Source organism: Desmodus rotundus, chromosome 7, assembly GCF_022682495.2.
Source record: "Desmodus rotundus isolate HL8 chromosome 7, HLdesRot8A.1, whole genome shotgun sequence".
In the NCBI taxonomy this organism is placed as follows: Eukaryota; Metazoa; Chordata; class Mammalia; order Chiroptera; family Phyllostomidae; genus Desmodus; species Desmodus rotundus.
In genome coordinates, this window is record NC_071393.1 from 14,526,845 (window position 1) to 14,553,114 (window position 26,270).

General features: G+C 44.0%; 2 protein-coding genes across 5 annotated transcripts in view; one reads left to right on the forward strand and one right to left on the reverse strand.

Moving 5' to 3' along the window:
* Positions 1-9,681, reverse strand: part of SFI1 (SFI1 centrin binding protein) — a 48,633-nt gene extending 38,952 nt beyond the window's left edge. The window contains 5 exon segments of the mRNA XM_053928499.2: positions 2,747-2,818; positions 4,076-4,240; positions 6,851-6,879; positions 6,881-6,978; positions 9,619-9,681. Of these exon segments, the coding sequence (XP_053784474.1) occupies positions 2,747-2,818; positions 4,076-4,240; positions 6,851-6,879; positions 6,881-6,949 (335 nt within the window). The 5' untranslated portion in view covers positions 6,950-6,978; positions 9,619-9,681.
* A 5,869-nt stretch (positions 9,682-15,550) lies between these two features.
* The window catches only part of EIF4ENIF1 (eukaryotic translation initiation factor 4E nuclear import factor 1), a 42,250-nt gene continuing 31,530 nt past the window's right edge, over positions 15,551-26,270 (forward strand). The window contains exons 1-2 of one of the 4 annotated variants that reach the window (XM_053928500.2): positions 15,551-15,743; positions 16,729-16,851. In XM_053928500.2, the coding sequence (XP_053784475.1) occupies positions 16,756-16,851 (96 nt within the window). In that variant the 5' untranslated portion in view covers positions 15,551-15,743; positions 16,729-16,755. Of the gene's footprint in view, positions 15,744-15,874; positions 16,043-16,084; positions 16,286-16,529; positions 16,616-16,728; positions 16,852-26,270 lie in introns of those variants that run through there. The other 3 variants (XM_045200980.2, XM_045200979.2, XM_045200981.2) reach the window with 3 other exon arrangements.

Consider the following 26,270-nt stretch of genomic DNA (forward strand, 5'->3'; position numbering starts at 1 on the left):
AAGACAGAAAAAGAGAAAAGTAAAAAGAGCAAGTAAAGCAGTGCGGCAAACGCCAGTCAATGGCTAACCCAACACCCTCCGCCAAGACTCTGCTTCCTCACGGACATCCACTACAGCGGCTGGGAAGAAAGGCTTGTCCCCAGCCGCCTCTGCATCAAAAGGTGGCCAGCGGCAGAGCTCTGGCCAATGAGGCAGACGCAGAATGCAGGTGGGGGTTCCCAGGAATGTTCTGCTTCCCTGATAAAGACACAGATGGACCCTTCCCCCTCCTTCCTGCCTAAAGCTAGACAGTCATCTTGCACTTATGCAGTGTCATCTCTGAGGACAAAGTGTCAATATGCTAAGGATGGTGAACAAGATGGTACTACAAGGCTCTTTGATGGCATCACTGAACAGCTGAACCAATACCACCCTCCAGAGTGCTTCTGAGTAAAAGCAAATCCCAATTTGTTTAAGCCAACACCAAACTTGCCTACAGTCAAGGGCATTCCTAAGTAACTATCACTGTTTCCCAAACACTTGGGCTATAAATAGGTATTATTTGAAGAGAGACTTCCAGTTAAATATGGGTCAAATATAAGTTAAATAAAATTAAGTAGGAAAAGGATCTGGGGAAGACAGTGGAGGTGGCAACATTTTTCAATTTCTGAATCCCCATAAAACACACAGAGCAGCCATGTAGCAAAACCAAAAACTCATGGATCGATTACAACGAAAATAGGCAACAGGATAGCCCCAGGAATGCCAAAGGCAGGCAGGTGAGCACAAACCACCAATAGTCAAAAGACCGGCATGGTGTTAACATTCGTGTGGGAAACAGAAGCAACGAGGTGGCGCGTGAGGAGTGTAACAAAAGCTGTGTGAATGCGGTCTCTCCCTGTCTCTCAGCAAACTAGCGCAAATTTCTTCTCCCTTCTTTGCAGGTTCATGGACAGAAGATTTGTTCTTCCTGTACATCTTAGCAACCTCAGCCTACATTTATTTCCCCTTTCCTTATTAAGTCTAGAATTTTCACCTTTTCACTTAAAGGAGGCACTTTTAGCTTCTCTCTGGCATACCCAGATTGCCGGCATCGCTACTAGTCTTGCACTTCGGGGCCATTATTAAGCAAAATAAGGGTAACTTGAACACCAGCACTGTGGTACCACAACAGCTGATCTGGCGACTGAGACGCCACTAGGTGGCTAAGAGGGCACGCAACCTATATCGCATGGGTACTTTGGACAAAGACATGATTCACTTCCTGGGTGGGACAGAGTGGGACAGTGCGAGCTTTCATCATGCTGCTCAGAATGGCCTGCAATTTAAAACTTACAGATTGTTTATCGCTGGAACTTTCCATTTAATATCTTCAGACCGCAGTTGGCCACAAGTAACTGAAACTGCAGATTAGGGAGACTACTGTAGATTACATTCTTAGGGAAGCCCTTAAAAGAAAAATTTTAAAAAGCATATAAACTTCTAAGCTAACAGGGGGGAAAAATAAATAAAATACTCAACTGAATAAAAAATAACAAAAACAAGAGACTTCCGATAATGGCAAACTGGGTAATTCAGATCAATCCTCCACCTGAGAATAAGAAAAGAAGGACAAAAAAAGATATTCCAGGGCATTAAAGAGCTACTGAGGCAGTGAAGAATGACAGGGCCAAGGCGCAGGAGAAGGGAAAGCAGAGGCAAGCCACACCTAACACCTGCAACCAGGATGCGCTATTGCCACATTGGGGGCTTCACTGGCCACAAAGGAGATGGGAATGGTAAGCCACACTCCTCCCCCCAACAAGGTATACACAGAAAAGATTTCAGGGAACATACACAGGCCAAGTTTGCTTGAAAGATCTTGAATCAAGGGACCTTGGGAAATGTTCCAGATTAGGAAAGCCAGACTCAGAAAAATAAAACAGGAAAGGTTATATTAAGGGGAGAGGGAAGGGGGTTAAGAACCCATCACATTTGTTTTTCTTTTTTTTTAACATTTTTTAATTTTTATTTTTAGAGAGAAGGCAAGGGAGGGAGAAAGAGAGGGAAAGAAACATCAATTGGTTGCCTCTCACGAGCCCCCCACTGGGGACCTGGCCTGCAACCCAGGCATGTGCCCTGACTGGGAATTGAACCAGCAACCTTTTGGTTTGCAGGCTTGTGCTCAATCCACTGAGCTACACCAGTTAGGGAGTAACATTTATTTTTAAAAAACACTTACATTCTCAATGGTTGCCAATTCTCCCTCTGAAACATAACCTCTATCGGCCCCTTCTCTATACCCCACTACTTACTGCAGTGTCCCTGACCCCTATGGCTCCCCCTTGCTGTCCATTCTGGGCTCCATTCTGGGCGCTGCAGCTAAAACTATCAACCAAAACCCAAATACAAAGTGAGATTGTGGTAGAAGGACTTTCTCTTGACTAACATTTCATTCCCTTTGCCAGTGCCAACTTCTTCCCTCGGTCAAGTGAATCTGTCCATCTTGCCAGTGCCCTTAAAGATCTCATTTACTTCTGGGCAAATATTTTTCTTCCAGAGGGTATTAGCTCTCCTGGCTTACTTTATGATTCCTTCATACACTCATTCAGTCAAACTAGTAAGTGTTAAGTTACCATTTTATTAAATGCCTGCTGGAGGCCGGGGCAGGGGCATGGAAGGTATGTTACACATGCCATAATAAAGGCTGTATATATATGGGCTTAATCAATCAATCAAACAAACAAACTGAACTCGGCGGAAGTTTGGTGTTCTGAGCTAATCTTACCTGGCTTTAGAGGGAAATACTCTTCCAAAAGTTTTTCGAATCCACAAATACAAAAACTTCCTGGTCACACATCTGAAAGAAGAAAAGAAAGGATATACACATTTTAAAACTCCATTTGGCTTATTTCATCAGCTTTCTGGACAAGACAGGGAAACTTTAAGGTCCCAGGAGGAGAGAGATGCTAGTATGAGTCAAAAGGTGAATCATAGCTAATCTTGCATCAAACAGAGCATAGGACGGGACAGGTTTATAAAGCGAAAATCAAGCAGGTTATTTTTTAAAAAATACTTTCAATATAACGTATTGCCGATGAAGACTTCAGAGGCGAGGAAAAGGAAGTACGTGATAAGGCTTTTGTTTTTGTATTATTCTTCCTACCTATAACACACTTGGCAAATGCCCACTTACCCATCAAGGCTCATCTTCAATGCCTGCTCCTGTGCGATGCCTTCCAGGCCCTTCCTCAACCCACACAGAGGGAAGAGCCTTGCACTCTCAGCGCTCTGTTCCATCACATAAACGCTACGACACCAGAGCAGTCACCGGCTCGCAGGGTGCCTGTTGTTCCCTGTGCCCCGTGAGCCCGGGAGGGGCAACTGCGTCTTACAGTATCCTCAGAACCTAGCGGTCCCCGTACACACACACAAAGTCGACTTGCCTCGGCCAGTTAACCTCCAGGTTTGCTTTGGGATGCTCTTCCTCCTGCGCTTTATCTGGCTTATTCTTACGCGATCCTTCAGGACTTGGCTTACACTTCCTGCAGGAAGTCACTGCTGACTACACTAGCAGGGCTGCCCTTGCCACGTGAACCTGTGGTGCCACGCCCTCTCCTTTCATTGCACTTACACACTCTGTTGTAGTGATCTGTTTAACAGGCTGTCGAGACTATCTGATTTTAAGCTTTCGTGAGGTCAAGGGCCAGGAATGTCTTCTTCACCTTGTAGGCTCCGCATCTAGCACAACACCTGGCCAAGGAGGCACATGATATATTTTACTGAATGCAGAAATGCGACCCTATGATGGATCTAACCAAGAGAAATAGAAGATGATCCTTTTTCTTGGACCATGTTTAGACTTTTTCTGGATGACTCTGTACAGTTCACGCCTTGTCGGGCACAACTAAAGAATGTGAATGAAAACACTCAATGGCGGATTTTATGTCTGCGGAGTTCTAAGTATTTCCTTTTCTCCTGAACGTTTCGCCATCGAGAGCAGATCTCACGATGTCCACCTAACTGAGATAGGCGAATAAGAATCATCCCTTCATTTGAACCAGAAGGGAGAACAAGGCAAAAGTCACTGCGGGCAGGTGACCAGTCGCATGCTCACCTGATGCGCAATTCTTTTAACCGACCCCTCTGGGTCCGAGCGTGACGCTGCACTGGGTGACGGGAACGAGGCATCTCACTCCGGATCCCAGAGAAGGCAGAAGACCTCTTGTTGGACGGTATCTTTGGAGAATAAAGTTTCTTAATTGCACCATCTCTAAAACACCTTAAATTTGAGGCATAAGAGGGAAAGGACAGAATCAAATTATCTCTGCATTGATGCAAATACTTTTTAACATACAAGCAAAATTAAATACATAAACTCATTGAGACAGGCTGATGATAACTATGCTTCAAGGCCAATGAGCAGCCGAGCTGACAGAAATACCTGCCAGGCACCGGAGGTGGGTACCGCTGAGTTGGCTCTAGGCAGAAACTAGAGGGCTGGAGGGTACCCTGGAGCCATTAATCCTAACATTTTAACGTGTCAGTTGAAGGCTAATCACTTACCAATTAAAAACATTCTTTTCTATAGAAACAAAAAATCATATTAGGAACGATTTTCATATACTGTGACTTTTATACCAATATGAAACCATATACTTTTATTAAAAACTAAATTCTAACTTTTAATCCCATTTTAGAAACATTAAGAGGTTACATTATTGGGATGAATGCATGATTTTTAAGAAACAGATGGCAGGGATCTGCCTGCACGAGACACCTGGAGCAATGACACCCCACTAGCAGTGAGCATACCGAGAGCTTCAATATTGCTCATGAAGTACCATTCCCTTCTAAAAAGAACCAGGGCTCCTTGGAGCTTTTCAGGTCTGGGACGAGGAAAATACAAGATGAGCCTGGAATATCTTTTTAGGTCAGAAAATAAAGAAGTCTTCAAAGAATGATGGCGCATGTCAAAAAGACACAGGAGCCTCCCCCTGGCTGGTGTGGCTCAGTGGACTGAGCACTGGCCTGCGAACCAAGGGGTTGCCGGTCAGCACACATGCCTGGTTTATGGACCAGATCCCCATTTGGGGGCGTGTGACAGTCAACCAGTCAATGTTTCTCTCCTTCTTTTTTCTTCCCTCCCTTCCTCTCTCTCTCAAAATAAGTAAATAAAATATTTTTAAAAAGAAAAGTCATAGGAGCCAGCTTGAAAGGGCTCCCACTGTCCAAATCTGGGACACCTGGAATAATATAGGTGAAAAATAAAATAGAAACCCATATTTCTATAAAATAGAAACCCACTAAATAAAACAGAAATCCATAAGTCCACACTGATATAAATAAATAGATGAATAAATAAATACATGTGGGAGAATGAAAAAGCCCTAATTTCCTTCTAAGGAAAAACTAAATTCCCATAACCCAGGCATGTGCCCTGACTGGGAACTGAACCGGTGACCCTTTGGTTTGCAGGCCGGCGCTGAATCCACTGAGGATTTCCTTTGTTGACACTATCGAGACAAAACATAAAAACAAAACAAGTTTTCTCTACAAAGCATTTTTAGCATCATGAATACATATGTTTTTTCCAGAGTGTAGGTAGCCCACCCTTCTCCTGATAATCTTCATAGAAGAGTCTCAATAACTCAGGAATTCTCATTTTCTTCTAAGGCAGTTGGCTTGAATGTCTTCTTCCAGTGCCAGAAGGGCCGCCTCTCTACAGACGGCTTTGATCTCTGCTCCCCAATGTGTGTCCATTTGGAGAATGAGTTCATCCGGATCGATGTCCTGACCGACTGGCATGGAGAAAAACTGCCGGGTGAACATTTCCCTCCTTGTTGCTGCATCTGGTAAAGGCACACAGACAATGCTATCAATTCTTCCAGGCCGCATCACAACATTGGGCAGGTAGTAGCTGCCAAAATTGTCACATCCTTTAACTGTCCAATGCCATCCATTTCCATTAGGAGCTGAGCGAAAACAAGGTCGGCCGCAGGTACTCCCAGAATCTGAAGAACTGCCCCTTTCAACTGCTAAGGCATCCAGTTCATCAAAGAAAATAATGCAAGGAGCCACCACTCTCGCTTTTCCGAAGGTCTCTCCAACCGCTCTTTCAGATTCACCAACATATTTATTCGTTAATGCAGGTTCCTTTACGGCTAAGAAATTCAGTCCAGCCTCACTGGCCAGAGCCTTTGCAATTATTGTTTTAGAGCATCCAGGTGGCCCATACCAAAGAATTCCTTCAGGTGGCTGAATACGCGTTCAGGTGAGACTTGGATGTTTCAAGGGCCATTTCATAACCTGTTCCAATTTTGATCTGATATTTTCCAGTCCTCCTGTATCTAACCAGGATGCAACTGGGGCATCAATTGCAACCTCCCTCATGGCACTAGTTGTCCTTCGTGCCCTGTAAGAACTCATTCAGAGCAATCTTCACCAACCCAGGCACCTTGCTGTCAGGGAGGCGAGGCTGTTTCTTCAGGACTCTCTGCAAAGCACAGATAGAAACCTGTTGCACTGCGGCACTTCCCTGTGTACCGTGGGCTCTAAGAGAAGACGGTCCAGTCTGTCTTACTCACTGCGGTAGCCCCAGCACCCAGTGCAAGGTTTGGCTCAGTGAATGAATCCAAATCAAAATGTTAACGACAGATATTTCCACACACGTAAAACACTTTTTGACTGTAACATAAGTTATGGAGTGATCTTTGGATGAGAAACCCAAAATCAACAACAAAAATTCCTTACCCAAACTTCATATCTCACCATTCATAATTTAGGAAAAAAACTTTTTTCTATTATTTACTATTTTCACACACAAAATATTTACAGGCTTTTATATGAGCCACAATTTCAGGTGGCTTTTTTGTAAAATCCCATCCCTCACCTGGAGTCAACCTTCCTCTCCATTCTCTCGCTTAATCTCTTTTTGATGGAAATTCAACCAGTGGCTTAATATACACTTCTTATTGAGCAGATTCTTCATGAATCAATTCCTTTTATCTTCTCTTCTAACTATAAGAAAAAAGAGAATAAGAGTAAATTATCCGAAGCCTCTTAGGAGCCACATTTCTAACAGCTACATGCCAGCTCCTACTCTCCTACCCTTCCTTTTTTAAAATATATATATATATTTTATTGATTATGCTATTACAGTTCTCCTGATTCTTCCTCCTTTTCCCACCTCCACCCAGCACCCTCAGGCAATCCCCACCCCATTGTTCATGTCCAGGGGTCATGCGTATAAGTTCTTTCTCTGCACTTTCTTCTCTTTGTGAATTCTTTCACAGCCCGAATCACCAACAACCCTAACAGTTTTGGTACCTACTAAAGCACGAATGATCCTTGAAAACATTATGCTAAGTGAAAGAAGACAATCACAAAGGACCACATAGTGTATAATTCCACTTGTATGAAATGTCCAGAATAGGCAAATCTGGAGTCAGAAAGTAAACTGGTGATTGGCAAGAGCTGGGAAGAATGCAGGGACATGGAGTGTGACTAATAACAGGTGAGTGACATTAACATTCTTTGGGGGGTAATGAAAATATTCTAAAATTAATAATGGTGATGGTTGCATAACTTTGTGGATATACTAAACGACACTGAATTGAACACTTTAAGAGGGTGAACTGTATGGTATGTGAATTATATCTCAATAAAGCTGTTAGAAGAAAAAGAGGAGGAGGAGGAGGAAGAGGAAGAAATGGAAGTAGTAGTTACAGGAGAATGTGCTCCAAAAACCATGGAAGCAAATTAAGAAAAAAATTAAAGGGGGTCAGGACAACAGGGAACTTAACACAAGAGAACAGCAAAGAGAAGTAAACCCCAGGATAGATGTGAAAAGAAGTCCCTGGATTAGAACTAGGTAGCACAGAGCCACCAGATCAGATTAGAGGAGAGGAAGGTCTTCAGGAAAAAGATGAATCTGATGGTTTTGGGAGTATGCAAAAAATTACTGATAGCCACATTAGAAATGCTGAAGCATTCAGAAAAAATAATAATTTAGTGATTTGTGCATGAATACTAGGCAAAAGGAAAAAATAAGACAATTAGCCCTAGCTGGTGTGGCTCAGTGGATTGTGCCGGCCTTCCAATCAAAGGGTCTCGGGTTGGATTCCCAGTCTAAGGCATACCACTGGGTTGCCAGCCAGGTCCCCGGTAGGGGGCACGCGAGAGGCAACCATACGTTGATGTTTCTCTCCCTCCTTCCTTTCCCCTCTAAAATAAATAAAATCTTTTTTAAAAAAAGAATAAGACAATTATTAATTCTCAGAAAAAAGATGGTATGTACAGGAAGGGTTTCAGTACTTGGTTCAGCAGTGAATATTTATTATATAATGTAAACACTGACTATTAATTTAACAACAAATTACATAACCACATGGGTGAAATGAGGAAAGGAAAACAAAGTAAAACACTATTATCTCCCAGGAATAACAGTCAGCACTTAAGCAGGGATGTCAAACTCATTTTCACCAGGGGCCACATCAGCCTCAGGGTTGCCTTAAAAGGGCGGAATATAATTTTAAGACTGTATAAATGTAACTACTCCTTAACAGTTAAGCGAGAGCTCCGCACTGCCACTGGGTAGAAACAAGGTGCCAGTCAGGATAAAACAAGGTGGAGGGCCGGATTCGGACCACAGGCCTTGTGTTTATCACCTGTGACTTAATGTGTGAAATTAACATATCACAGGTGAAAGCAGTATCACCTATAAGGACATTTACTTCCAATTTATAAGTAACATCAGGAAAAACAGCTACAAGAATGGAAACTATAACGGGGGTGTGAGAGCTATTTTCTATGAAAAGCGTTTAATACTAGTGTTTTAAAACTATGTGTGTGTTAATTTGAAAAATAAATGAAACGTATCTTTAAAAAGTGTCTACAGTATTTTGCGGCTTCTAACAATGAGAAATGAATGGTCCTACTAAAGGAAAAGCAGGGAAACGAACACAGTACCTAAATTTGTATCTTAAGCCCCACAATAAATTTCAACTATTCCAGAAAGTCCTCCCTGACACCTCCAAACCTCATACTTTCATGGCACTTAGGCGGGCACCACGCAATCTAAAACGTGGAGATTGCATTCAAAATAACATCTATGGGAGAGTGGGTGGGGTGGGAGCGCGTGATGCCGCTCTCCGGCCCAGGCGATCGCTCCAGACAGCGTGGAGGGCGTGGAGGTGAGGTCCGCACATCACCTACGCCGCCCAGACTGCCTCCTGGTGAATCTGCCCAGGCCCAGCTCCTCGTGGAGCCCATGCTCCCGCTTTATTTAAAACAATAACAACAACAACATTTATGAACTGGGTACTCTGTGCCAGGTATGACACTGAGCACTATTCATTAATTACCTGATTTTTAATACAACTACCCCAACAGGGTGGCCATTTCATTTTATAAATGAAGTGCTCAAGGTCACCAACTAACTGGTACAGCTGGGACTGGTACTCGGGTCCTTAACACCATTCATTCAACAAATATTTACTATACCTCTACACAGAACGAGAAATCTGAACGGCCTCGCAGCAAACAAAACGAAGCACTAATCTCCCACAGTGGGGGAAGCTTCATCTGAACGCCGTTTGCCCTGTTGGCCCCTTGGGACTCAGATGGGACCCCTGAGGTCTGTTTACACTAGCCCCTCACCCGGCTACGCAGCAGGCATACAGAAACCCCGAATCAGATCCGCGCACGTTAAAGAGCCGTGCATGGACGCGGGCTCTTTACTGACACACACCTGTAGCGCACTACAGGCACGGAAGGATGCAGGGCCCCGAGCCCGGGCGACAGATACCGAAGATAAGCCAACACTCAGCAAAACGACACGAGCGCCGCCCTCGGCAAGGAGGACTGGCTCCAGGAGCCGTGCTGCGCGCTCTTTTCACGTCTACACCACTCCCCACCCTGCCCCGGAGATGGGCAGCATCTCCTGCATTTCTAGAGGAGGAAGTGGAGGCTGCTACGGTAAAGTAACGCGGCCCGGCTCGGCGGGGTAAGCATGCGCTAGCAAGTGGACTCCTGGCCCGAGAGCCTGAGCCACTAAGGAGCTGGGGTTGGTCGGGCCTCATACCTTGGGAAGTCAAGCCCTTCCGAATCGCGCCTCAGGGAAGTCTCGCGGGGAGCTGTCGGACGCCGACCAGCCCCCTAAGCCCGTGTGGCCCAAAGCGGGCTCAGCGCTTCCCGCGCCTCAGCTCACAGGTCTCGCGCCGGCCCCGCCCACGTCTCCACGGCGACGCGGCGTGCGAGAGACGCCCAGCCCAGGACCCGCGAGTTCGCGCAGCCTCAGTTCTGCAGGTGACACGCCTCCCTCTGGCAGCTCGGGAGCGGTGGGGCGGGAAGTTAGCGCGGAGATAGGTGGCTAAACGCAGCCACTGTGTAGCCCGCGGAGGGCTCTCAACCTCCTTGGCCTGCTGTCTTTTTTCTGAGCTCAGCTTCCTACAGCTGCTCTTGAAGAATGAGGGTGGAAGCAGTTTCGGAGAGGATCCTCAAGTTACGCCTCGCACGGCAAGCACTTGGTTCTCTATGATTCCCAGGGAGTGCGGAGATTGTCCTTCTGGACTGGAGGTTGGGGGCTTGTAGTTCTGCAGGCCCCTAATTAAAATTATTCCAGGCTGATATCTTATAACCCCTTCCTCTAAAATTTAATTAACAAGCACTAGTTGTTAGTAAATAGTTGTTAAATTTTAAGTTTGGGGTCCACGCTGATCATCTTTTTAATTTTTTCATTCATCTTCCCCGCTATTGGTCTATTTATTGTTGTTGTTGTTATTTTAGAGAAAGGGGGAGAGAGGGAGAAAGAGAGAGAAACATCCGTACACCGATCCACCCCCAACCTAGGCATATGCCCTGACCAGGACTCAAACTGCGACCTTTAGGTTTGCGGGCCAGTTCTCAAACCACTGACCACCACCAGCCAGGACCCACCTTGACCATCTTTTGAAAACAGGGATGGGGTGGCATTTCTATATGCTTTTCTCCTATGATTCGTAAAACATGGCTTGAAAGCACATGAGATGTCTTGTGGACAGAGCAAAGGCTAGCATTATGCATTTAAATGCTTTAAAGCATTTTATGTTAAAAACAGGAAAAGTAACTCGGGTATCTCAGGATTAGAATATCAGGAAATTTGCACTTTTGCTCTATTTTCTACATGTCGATTTTTGTAATTTAAAAAGTGTTTAAGAGAAGTTCTACTCTAGTGGGGCCGAGGAGCCAATCTTTTAGGGATGACTCTTATCTGAAGATATGCAGCCAAGCAATCTTAAAATAATTTAGTGAGTTTCAAAGTCCTAATTAACACTATATTTACTTACTGTAAAATTAGTCTTGAGTACTTTATATAAATTATGACATATTCAAGGTAATAAATCAACAAGTACGCTTTCTAAATAACTTGCTGGTGTTTTCTTTCTGTCATGTGAATTTACCACCATCGGCTTTGACTAATTTAGGAAGGAATGAAAGGCATTTCCACTTGAGTTATAATGAAAACAGTCCAGTCAGGAAAGATTAGAACACTGTAGAATAGCTACGGCAGCAGCACTTACATGGTGTCAGATTCTATTTTAAGTACTTTCCATATATAAAATCAAAGACCTAAAGAGCCAGAAGGGGATCTAGGCTCTGCAAATATTTTGCTCCATGGTCTTCCAGAAGTCCCTTAGTAAATTTCTAATAGTCCTTAACCTGAGTACATAATGGCACAACTGTGAAAATTTGTATTTTATTTTCTTGGAACTAGGAATTACCCTTGGAATGAGAAAAACTGAATAGGAAAAAAACCCCATTTAGGTTGGTGCATGCAGGACAGCTGAGGTGTAATCCCAACTTTGAGATGAGGCTGCTCTCAAATTTTCTAGGTTTTTAATATTTTCATTTGCTTCTCTACTGTTCTCAGACTGCTGATTTCCCCAACTAACTGTACATTTGAGACCCCTTAGGCCAAAATTTGAACTAACAACTTGAAACAAAACCAAAATCTTACAAATATTTAGTAAGTGATTAAATTTAAATCATTTCTCTCTCTTACTCTCACAAGTAATCTCCCACATTGATATTTGCAAATTCATTATTAGTTGCAAAAAGAAGCACTTAGGATTATAAATTATCCTTCCTGCCAAGGAGAGTACCATTGAAAAGCTACAATGAACCATTTGGGGAGTTAATGCCTGAGGAGTGTGAACACAGCTCCTTCAAGTATTGTTTCCTTGATCCAGGCCGTGGTCGCATGAGTTTGCCTTGTGAAAATATGAGATAAGCCCTTAGAATCTGTATACTTTTCTGTGTGTACATAATTCTTCAATAAATACATTTACTTTTATAAAATGCTGCAACGAAACAAGTATTTGCAGGCATCTAGCTTTTGCATGGCACCAGTAAATGTAGCTTACAAATGCACTCCTTTAGTAAATTATTACCTTTATTCTAGATAAAATTTTTCTTTCACAAGGATAAATTGAGACCAAGGTTCTCTGTAAGACATTAAAGAAGAGCCTTGTGGAAGAGGACATCGTAACTAGGATAGACCAGAGCACTTAGCAAATTTGCTTCAGGCCAGGCCAATATTACCGTAATTGCCTCGAGTAAGTTCCATGTGTGGCTTGTGGTAATTTTAAAATATGCTCACAAATTCTTTTAACACTCTCCTTGAGTCCCCCTCTCCTAGCATGTGGGCCAGTCTTAGTGACTCCTACCTAAAGAACAGAATGTGGCACAACAGACACTGGGTGACCTCGAGGCTAGGTCAGAAAAGACAATTCAGCAACTGTCTCTCTTGTTCTCTCTGGATACTTGCCCTCAGAATCCAGCCACTATCTTATGAGGAAGCTCAGGCCACAGAGAGGCCACGGGTAAGTGTTTCAGCCAACAGTCCCAATGGTCCCAGCTGACTGCCACCATCAACCACCAAACACGTAAGTGAGCCATTAGGTGATCCCAGCCCCCAGCCTTCCACCACCCCAGCTAATTCTGAATGGAGCACAGACCAACTGTCCCAGTTAAAAGCAGCTAAAATTGCAGATTTGGGTGCAAAATAAATGTTGAATTAAGCCACTGAGTTTTGGGGTGGTTTGTTACACACCAATAACTAACAGTATTTTTTTTAATTTTTATTGTTATTCAATCAGTATTTTTAATATATTTCTAATTCCCATTACAAGCTTAGAAAGTAGATACTGCTATCCCTTTTTGATCTATGAGTAAACAGGACCAGAAAGGTCAAATGACTAGCTTGGGTTTCACACTAAGTAGCAGAGATCAGGATTTAAATAACCTTCAAAAAATAGGCCTTCGCCACTACTCCATAATGGCAAGGGGACTAGGCCATTTCTCTAATATTAGGAAAAACCTGGATTCCAAAAAGAGCCTGGTTTCAATAATAAAAACGACCATTGTTTGATCACCTACAACGTGCCTCTGCATAGGCTTTAAAAAAAGCAGTTTTATGGAGGTTGTATGAGGCCTTTACCCATCTTATCAATGTAATCTTGACAACAGCCCTGTGAATGGGTTATCATCGTACCAATATTACAGGTGAGAAAACCAAAGCTAAGAATAAATAAATGGGCCTTGCAGATGCCACAGCCCCAGAGCTTCCCGTGCCCAGCCATGGGCAACCCCACAGTGTTCTTCAACGCCACTGCCCACAAAGAGCCCTTGGGCCAGGTCTCCTCCGGGCTGTTTGCAAAGTTCCAAAGACAGCAGAAAACTTTCATGCTCTGAGCACTGAAGAGAAAGGATCTGGTTATAAAAGTTCCTGCTTTCACAGAATTATTCTGGGATTTATGTGCCAGCGTGGTGACAGCAAGTCCATCTGTGGGGAGAAATTTGATGATGAGAATTTCATCCTGAGGTGTATGGGTCTTGGTATCTTGTCCATGGCAAATGAGGGACCCAAAGCAAATGGTTCCCGGTTTTTCGTCTGCACTGCCCAGACGGAGTGGTTGGACAGCAAGCATGTGGTCTTTGGCCGGGTGAAAGACACATGGGTGTTGTGGTAGCCATGGGGCGCTCCGGGTCCAGGAATAGCAAGACCAGCAAGACCCCTGTGGACAACTCCAATAGACTTGGCTTGTGTTTTACCTTAACCACCAAACCATTCCTTCTGTAGCTTAGGAGAGCACCCCTTCACCCCATCAGCTTGGAATGTTCTATAATCTCTGTGCTCTGGCCACAGTTCATTGTGTTCCACATTTTCCTCACCCCTTCCAAGTCTAGCTGGATTGCAGAATTGTTTTATCATTATGAAACAAAAACTAAACAATTGTCAAAAAAAAAAAAAAAAAAAAAAAGAAATGGCCTAACTCTACACAGCCAGTAGGGTGTGGCAGATCTGGGATGCAAACTCGGTCCATTTTCAAATGCTTCCGTCTCTTGCTTGCCAAAGAAAATACAGTATGTAAGGTGGAAAAAAACCCCACTTTATTCAGCATTACAGAGGAAAAGGACAACATTTTCACAATTGTTTTTTTGCCAAGAATCTTAGGAAGGAAATTTAGTGATCACTCAATATCCTCCCTGATTTCACAAGTGGAAGTTCAATGAAAGTAGACCCCTTCAAAAACATGGAGACTTCCATCGGTACCCCGTCAGAGAAAAACTACCATTCCTTCCACAACTATGTATCATTTCACGCAAACCCTGGGCGGCCCCGCTGGACAGAAACAGGAGCTTGCGATAGTCCCGCAGAGCGGGCTCACAGGTGATCTCAGTCAAACTTTTCCTCAGGGCTCCTCCTGCACACAGCAGTTACGCTCATTGTTCACCCGGTGGGAGACCCTCTAGGCCCTAAAGTTTAGGGTCTGAGCACCGGGTACTAAACGCTTGGCGTTCTCCATCTCCTTTTCACCCAAACGCGCTCGCACTTCCCCTTCCTGGGCAGACTTCAGGTTATGGGCGGGAAAGAACGTTTCAATGAATTTCTCAGTGGCCTTTACTCAATCAAAAGCAATCGTGGCCAGTTTGCCTGGTAATACAGCACGTAATCTCATTTATTCCTCAGAAAGGTACGCAGAGAGACCATTTTAGAAAGGAGCGAAATTCAGAGAAGAGCTTTGCCCAGATTACACCACGAGTAAAAGAAGTGCTGAGGTTCGAGCCCACACCCGGAAGGCTCAACGCCCCCGGGTCCGCCTAACTCAGATTACCACAGCCCAAACCCACCGCTCCCCGCGGGCGCGAACCGCGCTCACGCGGCGACCGACGTGCTCCCGGGCCCCGGACGCCGCCTCCCTTCCCGGAGAGCAGCCGGGCGACGACGGCAGGCTCTGGCCACCACCCGCCCCGTTCCGCCCCGCCCCAAAGCTCGCGTGGGAACGCGGCGTTCGCCCAGGGGCTGCCCGCGACGGCCGCCTGCGCACACCTGGGAGGGTTTACGCCGCTCCGGCCCAGGCCTCCTCCGCCCCTCCCCACCTCCCTATCCCCTCGTCTCCTCCTGCACCCCATCTTGCGCTTCCAAGCGCCCGCGCCCGGGGAGCTGAACGCGACGTTGCTCTTTTCCGCCCGGCACCGCCGCGGCCACCTCACATCCGGGGTCGCAGCGGCGAAGGCGTTGCTGGGGCCCGGGTGCGTGGAGGGAGTTATTAAGGGGGAGACGGAGCGGGGAGGAGGGACCGAGGGCTGGGCTGCGGTTACGGCGGCTGAAGAGAGACAGCCCGAGCGGGTGGGGGCGGGGGCGAGAGCGGAGGCCGCGCGGAGGAGCCTTGGACTGGCGCCGGCGGCGGAGAGGGGAGCCGCGGCTTGGGTAAAGGGCCGCCGGGCGGCGGAGGCACGGCGTAAGGCCTCGGGGGCGGCGGCGTGGGGGTCCGGGCGCCGCTCTCCGGAGCCCGCGGAGAAGGGGCGCGGGCGCGCGGCTCCTGGGGTCGCGTGCGTGAGCGCGAACGCGCGCGGGGGGCGGGCGGGGACGCGAGGCCAGCGGGGCGGCAGGCGGGCGGCGGGCGGGCAGGCAGGCAGGCAGGCTGGCTGGCGGGCCCGAGCCGCCGGGCCGGACGGCGGCGGGCCTGCGCTGGCTCCAGCTCGGAGCGCCCGGGCCGGGGGATTCGGTCACGCCGCTCCCTCCGGCCCGTGTCCGCTCGTGAGTACTACCCCCGCCCTTCCTCCGAAGGAGGCCGCTGGGCCGGGGCCTGCGCGAGAGGCCGGGGGTTGGGGTCGCGGCCGGGGGAAGCCGAGTTTCAGGGCTAAAGCCGGCGCTCGCCTCTTCCTTACCACGGGCGCCCCTGACATGGCCACAGGTGCGGCCGGCTGGGCGAGAGGCGCTCGGGCTCCGTCCCCAGTCTCTGGTCCCCGGATAACGAGGGGCAGCTGGCGCCGTCCATTGGCAAGTGACAGGCACTTTACTACAGCCCGACTTCCCGGATCTACGGCCCCAAGCTCACTCCTACCTGCCCCCATTCCGGGAAACTTCCCTACTACTGCCTGAAACGGTTCCCCTGGGTAGCAGCCACTAATCTGGGTGGCTTTTTTTTTTTTTTTTTTTTGTAGTAAAGCTGTCTAAAGGCTGTACCCAATCAGGATTGGGGCATCTTCCACTTCTGCTTTCCTTACCCTTTTTGTGTTTAGGGCATTTTATTTTCTGGAAGAGATAACTAAGTACCAGTGGTTCTATTTCCAACTGGGTTCTGGTTTATGGCTTAATTGTTGGATCAAGGTTTGTTTTTTAATGGTAGACATTTTAAGAGAGAAAAGTTTGTTTCTTAAACAGTCAGGACTTCTGAAAATTTACTGTTCTCGATGACAGTTTTGTAATGATTTATCTTTCAGGTGCAAAGAATTGTAGACCAAGGCGCCATGGATAGGAGAAGTGTGGGTGATACAGAAAATGGAAATGCTTTCCTTGACTTGAAGAAGCGACTGGCCTCCAAATCCCCCCATCGCTATACAAAAGTAGGCTTTGTTACTAATGAAATAGTGTTACTTTATAAAGATAGTGAGGCTGGTAACATTGTGTAGGTATTTCATTAGTATTATATAAAGTGGTAGTCTCATTCTGATTCCGTATATAAACTACATGTTATAACTAGAGCATTGCTTTGAACTTTTTTCCTGAAAGTGTGAATACCCAGAGTTTAAACTAGAGTTTGCCTCTACGTAGCTTTCAGGTGAAGGGAATATTGGCTTAGATCCCATATGAATTTGTGGGTCAGTAGATGTTGATACACATATTCTGTAACATCTGGTATATTGTTGATTTACATGCTATAGAGTAAGAATTCCAGCTCTGAAATGTCTCACAAAACCAGTGCGCTCTGTTTTGATGTTTCCTTAAGTGGTGAAGACCCCAAAGGAATGCCCTTTGGTGCATTCTAGGTGCCTGGCTAGGGTAACCAGATTTTTTATTGTTTCTTATTTTCGTTACAAATTGGACATGGATTCACAAAAGTAAGACTTCAATTATATTTCCTGGAGCTAAAATCTTGTGATTTTAAATGCTCATGTAGGTATCTTTTTTTTTCCAGGGAGGTGCAGATCACCTCAGTGTCATATATTTATTGAAGCTATTGCCTTAGGATCTTGTTGGCTGCTGAATATTTCTGAAGAGGTTGGCAGGACTCACTGAGCTGTGAATTCATTGTGGTTCCTGAGATGTATTGGTCTGGAGTACGTAAAATGTGCTCGGGACTGTTGGCAGAAAGGATTATGTCCTGGCTGGGTCCATAGCTATACTTTCTTGGTATAGATCCAATCAAGAACTCTTGATACGGTTATCATCCCTGGCTTCCCAGGGTACTGATTGGTTCGTATTTTGAAGTCAGACCCTGTTTGTGTACTTTTGCCACTATTACCTACTTGATAAAGTGTCAGGTGCTGCCAGAGTAATCCTCACTTTTAGCATTAAAAACAAAACCTCACTGGAAGGGGGGAAAGTGTCTTCAGGTGGAAAAGGGTTCTTGGTTAATTACTGTCTTAACACAGGCTATTTTGGCATAACCATGTGAGTTGATAGAAAGTATTTTACTTCTTCATTCAGGTTTGGTCTTCTCGAATGTAGTTCCTCTCAAACCTGAGAGTGCTTGAGTAGTGTTTCACAACTTAAATGTATTACCTAAAATGTTGGCAGGTGAATTCTGAATGGAGAAAAGCTTATTAAATGATAGGAAACTGATTTGAACTATTTTCTAAAATAAAGTTTTTTAATAAAGTTCTGGCTGGTACTCTAGTTATAGTGTACTGGCAGAGAGGGTTTTGAATCACTTTCACAGGCTGCCCTGAGGATAGTGTATATATTTCATCTTAATGTATTTTCATCTTTATGGTTAAATCATTGTTAGAAAGATATTATTGGTCTCTTAGGGTAGAATGTATACACATCTACAGTAAAGATTAAGAAGCTCAATATTGCCCATTTTTGATAGTCCAACCTTAGAAGTCTCTCATACTTAGATAAATGTGCCTAAAGTGTTTAAGAAGAGCATTTTTTAGGTTAATGACTTAGATTTCTTCTAAATACTAGTTGGAAAGAGTCTTTTCATTCCATTCAAGAGGATTTAGTTAATGGCAGTTTTAGGGTTGTGTTAGGCAGTGTTAGGGTAGTGCTTTCTTTTTTTTCTTTAAGATTTTATTTATTTTTAGAGAGGGAAAGAGAGGGAGAGAACCATCAATGTGTGATTGCCTCTCAGACACCCCCCTGCTAGAGACCTGGCCTGAAACCTGGGCATGTGCCCTGACTGGGAATCAAACCCTTTGTTTCGCAGGCTGGTACTCAGGCCACTGAGCCACACCAGCCAGGGCTTTTTTTTCTCTTTTTTTCAGTTTAGCATTCAGTTGTGTTATGGGATAACATTGATAGTCTGCTCAGCATTCAAGGGGGGTTTCAGTGAAAGTGGAGGAGTCCGGACGTTTAGTTAAGTGCCTTTCAGAGTGACACCAGAGTTTCCCTGTGTGTTAGGGCATCCTTTAGTCCAGCTTGCTTCTCAAACACTAACCCGTCTGGGGATCCCCTGTGAACCTTGCTAAAGTGTGAGCTCTGGTTGTTAAGTCAGGGGCGGGCTTGAAAATTCAGTTTTATAACCACCTCCCAGGTGGTGCCCATACTGCTGGTCCACTGACCATACTCTGAGTAGCTAGGCTTTAGTATTCCTTGAAGAACCTGATACATGGTGTCGATGTTGTCACGCAACTCAGATGCTCCTCCGGGTTCAGTTGGTATCCACTGTGCTTCAATGAGTATCTGAGAAGCTCAAGTTAGACTCACACTGGGACTTTCAGGCCAACCCCTGAGTCTCAGCGATGATTAAAGGGGATGGGTATAAGTGGATTTATCATATGCACCTGTTATCCTGAGGGATTTGACCCCTTAATTTATAAACCACTGAGGTGCATTTTGCCAGGTCAGATTCCTACTGTGTTTTGGTAGCATTTAAATACATTTATACTGTGATTGGATTATGTTGAAGGACTTTTGGAGGTTGTAGGGTGAGGTCTCACGTCAAAGTCATAGATTAAAAGGGGTTTAGACAGTAGTTCTCACTGTGTGGTCTTTGAACTTGCTTTTACACCATCTGGTAACTTGTTAGAAATAGAAAATCTCAGGCCCTGTTCCTAGAGGTATTGAGTCAAGTCTGCATTTAACAAGTCTTTCAGGGAATTCTGACTCTGATTCAAGTTTGAGACCATTGGGTTAGGAAACAGGAGGTAGTGGTGCTTATTAGTGAAAAAACTTTGGTGCCCATTCAGTTTTTTTTTTTTTTTATCATAGGCCCTTATTTACCAGTTCTTGAGGTATAGTGCTTGCTGTTCTATTAGTGAAGCCATCGTCTGCTTGGAATACAAAATAGAAATGTTTCGGACCGTCCCATAATTCAGATCCTATGTTTTTCCTTCAAGTGAACAAAACAGGCTGATCTGAGATCCCAGGAGTATGCATATTTAGTGCTGTTCTTTCTTTGCTCCTGTGTCTTGCCATGGACTGATTAAATGCTGCCACCTGCCAGAGCAATAGGAAATAAAAGCAGAGGACCCTCAAAATATTAATTTGATACTGACCAGTGTTAATCATGCATGTTAAATCTAAAGAGTAGGTGTTGGATTATCAGAGCTTAATTTCATATGTGATCTTCATTGCCTTGATTTGTTATGAATTGACACCATTTTAGCCATCAGTTTCTGTAGGGATCTTTAAAAGAGGCCACCCTAATTTGTGGCTGATGGGCAGTTGATCACAGTGATAGGGCCATTTTTAAATCTTTGCTTTAAAACCAGTAAGAAAATGGACAAGCAACTCAAGTGGTGGGACTTGAAGTCAGTAAAGCTTCTGAGAAGAAAAGAGGAAACGTGTTTTAAATCCTAGGTTGAAGTCAGTAGTCATATAGTTGGCTTTTCCTGTACAAAGGTCTCAGTTGATAACTTCATAGGTTTCTCTCATAAACTGAGTTGAGTAGTAACGGGTGGCCTTTCAGTGACACACTTGACTGAAAACTTCTTGAGCTAATGTGAAAGTAGGGAAGCCTGTTTACATTGGAAAAGGCAGAATTATGGTTTGAAAAGTCATACAATCCTAATGTTTCAGTTGTCCAGAAAACCTAACTATCTGGGGAGTTGTTAGAGGGGGCCTGGCTGGCAGCACCATAGATACTGTCTTCTAACTGTTCTCTTCTACCTGTTGCAATTCTATGTCATTGTGAAAATGGAAGATTCAGGACCCTTGTCCCCATGAGCATCCTCTCCTACTCAGTCATGGTGGGAACGTCTAGCTAGGTAAGGGGCCACCCATTTCATCATTGTAACCCTTAACATAGAAATTTAGGAGCAGAGTTGTTGATTCAGGAAAGGGTGCTGTGAGAGGAGGCCCACTTAGGGAAAGCCTGCCCATCAAGGTGGAGGTTTAGCTTAGAGTTCCCAGTGGTCCCGGTGGGCAGGAACAGACACAACACTGAGTGACAGCTGCTGGGGGAGGTTAAGTGCCGTCTCATGTCCTGTCAATAGAGGCAGTTGGAGAGGAGGTAAGGAGCCACTGACCCCAGTGCCTGGTTTTGAATCTCTCACTCTGCCAATTAACCTGTGTGGCCTTCTGCTGTATACTTAGCTTCTCTGAATCTTACCCTTTTCCTCTTAAAATGCAAGTGGAATGGTGTCTTCGTACAGGGATTCTTGTGGGGGATAAATGAGAAAGTGCATGTCCAGCGTTTAGAAAAGTGTCTGGCACACAATAAGTGCTACAAACTGCTTACGACCTAAAAGAGTAAGGGGAGGTACTAAATGATCCCTCTTTTAGATACCAATTTTAGATCAAGATGCTTGTTTTTTTAAATGTCACGGCGACAATCTCCATTTTAATATGAAACCAGAAAGTCCTATTGAAGATATAATGGTAAAAATATTAAGTTTCCTTCTAATAATTTAATCTACCTGCTTAACATTTTTTTCCATTCCCTTTCTAACTTTCAAATAACTTCTTTCAACAGAAGAAAGTCTTTGCATTAAATCAGTCACCATTAGATGCTTGGGTGAATCCAAGTGCTGAGTCCTGCTTATCAGCTCTGCAGGATCCAGTTTGAATCCTGACTTTCCTGTAAGAACTGTTATACAGGATTCCCCTTCAGCAACAAACCTCATGAATGGGAGATGCTAGAATCTATCCCATGCGCCCCCTATGTGTTAGTTCACCACTGCCCTGCGTAACATCTATGGATGCCATTACCCCATTGTGATCTGTTTTTAAAAGCTTTCTAATTCTTTCAGTAAAGTCACGCAACTTGGTAGAATGAAATATTGGGTCAGTCAGCAGTGACAGGGACAAGAGTCATTTGCCTATGCAAGACACTAAGCCTGGCACACACACGGGGAATGTTCAGTAGATAGTTAGGAAAAAAACTTCATATTAACTTAGCTCTTGGTTGCTGGGGGATCCTCTCAGGCTGGGATTCCATCTTATGCACCTTAAGACTTTGCCAGCAGATTCAGCTCTCTAAACCCCATGAAGAGGATCTCTCATTTTTCCCTAAATGGGTCACATTTTGAGAAACCTGATCAGTTTAAAACACTACTTCTTAACCTCTATTGAAGATCTTTTGAAGGTATAAACACTCACTGCAGAAATGCATAGTTTTGTATATTGTTTCCTTGAAGCCATGCAACTGGTTTGAGATGCTCTGCTCTCAAGAACTGTAAGTATAGTTTTACCTAAATGTTTAATGTTATTCCCAGCAGCTTTTACAATCCAAGAATTGCTTTGTTTTCCCAATTCTCAGCCTACTATTGAAGAAAGTGGTTCTTCCTCCTCTATATAGACAGGTGTGTTTAGCTATTGCACTTAGAGGTGTACCCTGCCACAAATGGTTCTGCTGGCATAGTTAATGCCAGCGTGCAGCTGGCTCACTGCTCTGTCTTGTGGCCCTACAGGCCTTTGTATAGTCAGTCACTTGAGTAGTCATACCTCGTATATGCCAAGCATTTAAAGTCAACAGAGAAAACTGGAATATTATGGGCGAGAAAGTTTAAAATATTTACCAACCCGAGCAGCTCTTGTGTCTGAGAATAGTTGACGTTTATCTGTGTTAGAGCAGTAAGTCTGTAAGAAGAGAAATTAAACAAAACATCTTCTGGTAACCGAGCTTCTCAGTTTTATTTACTTAAAAATACTTCATTGAGATATAATTCACAAGTATAAAATTCACCCCTTTTAAGGTACACCACTCAGTGGTTTTTAGTAGATTCCCAGAGTTGTGCAACCTTCACCACTGTACAGTTCCAGAATATTTTCATCACCCCAAGTAGAAACTCCGTGTCCAGTGGTACTCACTCACTCCTCACTACCCTCTTTCCCAGCCCCTGACAGTCATTCTTTCTGAGTCTATGATTTACTCTTAGAATCTCATAATATATGGCCTTTTGTGTCTGGCTTCTTTCACTTAATGTTTCAAGGATCAGGTTATAGGATATATCAGTACTTTACTCTTTTTTTCCTTAAGATATTATATTTGTTAGAGAGATGGGACAGGAGAGAGAAAGGACATCAATTGGTTGCCTGTGGTACACATCCCAACCTGGACCGCACCCCAACCTGGGATGGAACCCACATCTCAGGCATGTGCCCTGACCGGGAATCGAACCAGCGACCTTTCACTTTGGGAGACAACGCCCAACCAGCTGAGTCACACTGGTCAGGGCAGCACTTTATTCCTTTCTGTTGCCAAATGATACTCCATTTTATGGGTTTACCACATTTTGTTTATCCTTCCTTAGTTGGGTGGAAACAACACGTGGGTTGTATGCACATTTTGGCTATTGAGAGAAATGCTGCTATGAGCGTTTTTGTATAAGTTTTTGTGTGGACGTAATTTTTCAGTTCTCTTTGACATATCTAGGAGAGGAATTGCTGGGTCGTATAGTAGCTGTGTTTAACTGTTTAAGGAACTGTCACTGTTTTTCACAGCAGCTGCACCATTTTTTATTTCCATCAGCAATGTTAGAATTCCAGTTTCTCCATGTCCTTGCCAGTACTTTCTAGTTTTTTGTTTTGTTTTGTCTTGTCTTGTGTTTTTAAGAGCCATCCTAATGGACATGAGGTGGTGTCTCACTGTGGTTTTCACTTGAATTTCCCTAATGACTGTTGACGTCAAACATCTTTCATGTGATTTTGGGCCATTGGTGTATGTTCTTTGCAGAAAAATCTGTTGAAATCTTTGACCTATTTTTAAATTGGGTTGTCTTTTTGTTGTTGAGTTGTACAAGTTCTTTATATGTTATGGATACTAGATCCTTATCAGATGCAGTAGTTGCCCTTACCTGTGGGGAATACTACTGTGCCTCCAGTGGATGCCCAAAACCATGGATAGCACCGAACCCTAAATGTACTGTGTTCTTTTCCTATACATACATACATACATACCTTTAACAGTGTAATTTATGAACTAGGCATAGTAAAAAATTAACAGTAGTAATAAAATACACTAATTATAACAATGTGCTGTAGTAACTTATGTAATGTGGTCTCTCTCAAAATATTTTCTTGTACTGTACGAACAGTGTGGATGTTTGACTTCCCTGTTCCAGGTAGGATGCAGCGGGGTGACATGAGATTTTTGTCATGCTACTCGGAATGGCGCACGGTTTAAAACCTAGAATTTTTTATTTCTTGAATTTTCTATGTAATATTTTCACACTGAAACTGTGGATAAGGGGAGACTACCATATATGATTTGTAAATATTTTTTCCTGTTTTGGGGGTTGTCTTTTCAATTTTTTAAAAAAGATTTTATTTACTTATTTTTAGAGGGAAAGGGAAGAAGAAAGAGAGGGAGAGAAACATCAATTGTGGTTGCCTCTTGTATGCCCACAACTGGGGACCTGCCCTACAACCCAGACATGTGCCCTGACTGGGAATTGAACAGGCAACCCTTTGGATCACAGGCCGGCACTCAATCCACTGAGCCACACCAGCCAGGGCTTAATGTTTTGTTTTGTTTTGTTTGTTTGTTTTTTTAGATTTTATTTATTTATTTTTAGGGATAGGGGAAGGGAGGGAGAAAGAGGGAGAGAGAAACACTGATCACCCCCAACCAAGGACCTCGTCTGCATCCCAGGTATGTGCCCTGACCAGGAATCGAACCAGTGACCTTTTGGTTTGTGAGATGACGTGAATCCACTGAGCCACACGTGCAGTCAGGGCTCTCTTCACTTTCTGAGTAGTCATTTGAAACACAAAAGTTTCTAAATTTGAAGTCCAATTTATTTTTTCCTTTGTTTATGCTTTCAGTGCCATAGCTAAGAAACATTTCTTAATGTAAGATCACAAAGATTTATACACCTCTGTTCTCTCTAAGAAATTTATAGTTAAAGCTCTTAAATTTATATCTTTGACACACTTTGAGTCAATTTTTGAATATGGTGTGCGGTAGAGATAAACTTTATTTTTTAGAACATTTTTAGATTTACAAAAAAACTGGGAAAATAGAGTTCTTAAACTCTTCCCAGTTTTCCTTATTATTAATACCTTACATTAGTATGGTACATTTATTACAATTAACAATGTTGATACATTGTTATTAATTGAAGTCCATACTTTGTTCACATTTTCTTAGCTTTAAACTAATGCCCCTTTTCTGTTCCAGGATTCTATCCAGGATACCGTTACATTTAGTTGTCCTGGCTCCTTAATCTCATTTTCCCTTTTTTAAGACTATTTGTTACCTTTTTTAAAATGTTTTTTTTTATTACCACAAATAGAACATTTACTCTTCCCACATGTTTTAGTGGCTGCGTTAGAATGTTACTGTTTCCCAGTTGACTTGTAAATAAATAGATAAAGTCATTAGAGTTTCAGCAGTAGCTGTAGTAGTAACAGAGAACACCTGTCACTTGGGCTTCCTAGTACCTTTTGGGGTTAAAAGTTTCAAACAAAGCCTTATTGTTTAGAAACATCGATATATTGAGAATATGCATACTTACATATGCAATGTACTGCCCTTTGTTTAAGAGTATGTTAGGGGTCTTAGTTTAATATTTGGATTTGAGGGTGGTGGAGTCAGGGAATATATAACAACTTTGGGGTTGCTTCTAATAGCAGAAAATTGCTGCATAATCTTTTTTCCTATAGTGTATGTATGTGTTTCCTGTATATTGCAAGGCCCTTCCTGTTCTACTGGGAAATGTTTTAAGCACTCGTGTCCTTAGGATTTCTGTATTTTGATAGCTGCTGTCATCATAAGTCCTGTCGGTCCATTTGCCCGGCCCCCCCCCAATCTGCATCACCCTTGCGTCTTTGACATTGTGTCTGCCCTGAAGATTTCTTTGGACTCCAGTCTTTACTGGCTCTTACAGGTGGTATATCAGTGCTTTGACAGTTGTTTCAGAATTTAGAGCAGTATCTAGACATTTTCTTATATTTGGAATTCACTTTATCTGAAATTTCTCAATTTTCCCAGGTATTTCTATCCAAAAAACAGTACATAGTTCATAAATAAATGCAAATGCCTAATATTCCGGTTTTAAAACTAAAATCGCATCTGGTCCTAGTGTGTTTTGCTATCATAGAGACAACATTGAGATCAGCCATCCCCAACCTTTTTGGCACCAGGGACTGGTTTCTTGAAAGACAGTTTTTTCCGCAGACTGGGGTTGGGGAGGGGGAGACCGGAGGTGGAGCTCAGGCGGTAATGAGAGTAGTGCCCACTGACAGGTGGGGAGGACAGAGGTCGGGGACCCCTGATTTACATGCTTCACGTGTCTGAAGACAGCGAATTCATTGCATGCTTACGTGCAGTGATTCCTGTAGACTGAGAGTGAGTCTGTCCCTCCATATTTGCCTCAAGACGTGGGAGGCAGTGACCAGAGCAGCAGCAGGGCCCGTGACGGGGGCATTGCAG